This window comes from Mytilus galloprovincialis, chromosome 4 (assembly GCF_965363235.1).
Source record: "Mytilus galloprovincialis chromosome 4, xbMytGall1.hap1.1, whole genome shotgun sequence".
Classification (NCBI taxonomy): Eukaryota; Metazoa; Mollusca; class Bivalvia; order Mytilida; family Mytilidae; genus Mytilus; species Mytilus galloprovincialis.
In genome coordinates, this window is record NC_134841.1 from 76,129,322 (window position 1) to 76,132,806 (window position 3,485).

At 36.0% G+C, this 3,485-nt stretch overlaps 1 protein-coding gene across 1 annotated transcript; it reads left to right on the plus strand.

The window, feature by feature from the left end:
• The first annotated feature begins 745 nt into the window (after positions 1-745).
• Positions 746-1,759, plus strand: LOC143072973 (uncharacterized). The gene has a single exon (XM_076248163.1). It carries the CDS (start codon positions 965-967, stop codon positions 1,643-1,645), a length of 681 nt encoding a protein of 226 aa, XP_076104278.1. The 5' UTR covers positions 746-964; the 3' UTR covers positions 1,646-1,759.
• Positions 1,760-3,485: the final 1,726 nt, after the last annotated feature.

The window sequence follows — 3,485 nt, forward strand, 5'->3', positions numbered from 1 at the left end:
CCAGACCACACAACTATAGGGACAGAATATAAACAAACAGAGACATAAATTATACGGCTTCTAATTGGAAATGATACCAGTTAAAACACAGCTGCATTATACATTAAATTTAACGGTCAAATACTTAACACTCTTTACTATAGAAAATTTACGTGGGCAATTAAATACGGATCTGAGATAAGATATAAAAATGCAAGTTTCACCCTATGACACTGCTTCGTTTTAACACATATGTATGGCAAGCCGTTTTACTATTTATTCGAATTTCAAGATATCTCCTATAATATATAAGATATCTTATAAAGACAATTATTTAAGATATCTGATAAATTATATGAGATATCTTATAAACTATATAAGATACCTTATAAAGTTTATGAGATATCCTGAAGTAAGAATAAATAGCAAAACGGCTTGCCATACCACAGGCACTTGTCTCAGAAAAAAAATCCTATATACCTTAATATATAATGTTATATTAAGGTATATAGGAAATTTTTTCTGAGACAAGTGCCTGTGTGCCATACATATGTATATATCCATTTACATCTATGAATTACTAAAATAAAGAAATCACCGGCTTCCATCAATAAAATTATTTTGAGATACTATAGTACCTGGAATATACAGTCTACCTGTCATTGAACTGTATAGGTTGTCCTAATTTAGATTTGAAGAAGAAAGTTGACCTCGTAATTTAATGAAACGATGATGAAGCTGCACTCGAAGTAAATATATATATTATTATATTTTGATTACCGAAGTGTATAATAATCACCAGCACGCGTATCTGCACGTCTGTAGCAATCAACTTCAAATTATCTAAAGCATCAGGAATGCTGTCTTATCATCGTTGATTGTTTACCATGTGGAATTGGTATCATCTTAGGCATATAAATAGTTTCGTCTGCCTTACATCTGTTTACACACAACAATTTTTGGCAAGGAACTAGTAACGATCAAAATGGCAGAAGAAATTGAATTCCCGTTCAAGGTTACCGATGGATATCTCGGGCCACAGGCAAAGTTTTTCCCGTATGGACTGGCGTGTTTGTCGCATCCAGAACCAGTTTTAATATTGGACACTAACAAGTTGGAAATTGTTATTGGTACTTCTGAAAAGACCAGATTTACTACAAAATTTTTGCAAGTTGAACCGAAAAAAGAATGTAGCCAATATGTGTTCACACAAAATCAAGGATCGGAATACCATTTTACTATTGCTGTACCGCATACTGGATGGTACAAATTCCAGATCTTTGCACTTCCGTCATCTGAAGCTGGACCAAACATGATAAATGTCTTCAACTACATACTACACGTCCAAAAAGCGGACCACTATGTAGAGTCTTTCCCAAAACAGTATCCTCTCTGGAAGCAGGAGGGATGTTTCGTGTACGAGCCACACATGATCTTGAAAGGAGTCCGAGAAGTCGGAGTGAAGTTTCGATATTTTATCCCGAAGGCCGTTGATGTCCAAATTAAAGTGGGTGACGACTGGAATCCAATGGAAAAGGTTGAACCTGACATTTATGAAGCCTTTTTAGATTTCAGCAAAGGTTATCCTGCTGGAACGAAAGTGAAATTAAACGTAAAATTTGGACGGAGCAGTAAATATGACATTTTGTTGGAATATACAATTTAGAGAACACTTTCATTTTTTATACGCTTGTGTTTGTTTTTGGTAAGATATGTCACAATGTAAAATAATTTATTTTTATTTAATAGTTAATTTATATAAAACAAAACTTTGTTTTTATAGCTTGTTTTTACTGTCATTATTGAAAATAGGGGGCGGATCAAGAAATATTTAAAAAGGGGGGTTCCAACCCAGGATTAAGGGGAGGGGGTCTAACGAAATGATCCGATTAAAAAAAATGGATCGTCAAAGAAGGGGCCGGGGTTCCACTGAACCACCGGAAACCTTCCCCTGGATCCGCCACTGTTGAAAGACACGCGTAATCTTACATTAGAAAAAATAATTAAGAAGGGTAGCTGTATGTGACTCTTTGAACAATTCTGGAAGTTTTTGACATAAAGAAAATCGGATGAAAATCCGACTGTCGCCGGCACACTGATAAAATGACATATTTGTATGCACGGGATCGGTCAAAATGCACACGACAAGTCACTTAGTCCACATTTTAAGATATATATATTATTATTATTATTTTATTATATTATATACTAATTTACGGTGGGTCGAAATCGTTGGTTTAAACTCCACAGGATTTTTTTTCTGGCAATTTTCTATTTCCGGCGTATACGTATTCATGGTATTAAGATAAATAAAAACATACAAATTAGCAAAGATAATTTATTGTTAAGAAAATTATGTAGGCAGGTAATGATAGATTGTGAATTGGACACAGTATATTTATCACCAATGATCTCATACATCTAAGTGTAAAATTGAGAAAGGAAATGGGGAATGTGTCAAAGGCTATTCAGCGTGATCAATTGATAAACATGTGTTTGGGATATTATTATTAGAAACAGCGGGATTCCGCCGAACAATGGAAAGATCATAAGATGTACTAAATTGTTTACAGACAATTATTTTCTGTGATGACTTTTACACTTGTATTGATATAGGGTCCTTTCAGTGCAGCTGTGTCCAGGGTTCTATCTTTTAATCGACGGTATTTTTCAACAACATATACAACTAGAGGCTCTCAAGAGCCTGTGTCGCTCACCTGACTCTACTTGGGTTTTTGAAATCATATAAAAACAGATAAAATTTGACTACAAAGTAACAACACTTGGCCAGCACCTCATAAGGAAAGGACTATTCATGCTATGTTTGATTTCATTCAATTCCTTGATTCTCTAGAAGAATGTATGCATTTCCCATAGGGTCCTATGTTAAACTAAGCCCCCCCCCCCCCCATGGCAGCCATCTTGGATGATGAATTGGAGACAAAGTAACAACACTTGGTCAGCATCTCATAAGGAACATTCATGCTATGTTTGGTTTCATTCCATTTAGTGGTTCTCTAAAAGATGTCATTTGTATGCATTTCCCATATAGGGTCCTATGTTAAACTAAGTCCCCCCGCTGGCGGCCATCTTGGATGATGGATCAGTTACAAAGTAACAACACCTGGTGAGCACCTCATAAGGAACATATATATGCCATGTTTGGTTTCATTCCATTCAGTGGTTCTCTAGAAGAAGTCATTTGTATGCATTTCCCATAGGGTCCTATGTTAAACTAAGTCCCCCGCTGGCGGCCATCTTGGATGATGGATTGGCTACAAAGTAACAACACTTGGTCAGCACCTCATAAGGAACATTCATGCCATTTTTGGTTTCATTCCATTCAGTGGTTCTCTAGAAGAAGTCATTTGTATGCATTTCCCATAGGGTCCTATGTTAAACTAAGTCCCCCGCTGGCGGCCATCTTGGATGATGGATCAGCTACAAAGTAACAACACTTGGTCAGCACCTCATAAGGAATATTCATGCCATGTTTTGTTTCATTC

What these genes read in the sequence shown, in the direction of transcription:
- LOC143072973 (XM_076248163.1), top strand. Translation starts at nt 965, where the DNA reads ATGGCAGAAGAAATTGAATTCCCGTTCAAGGTTACCGATGGATATCTC.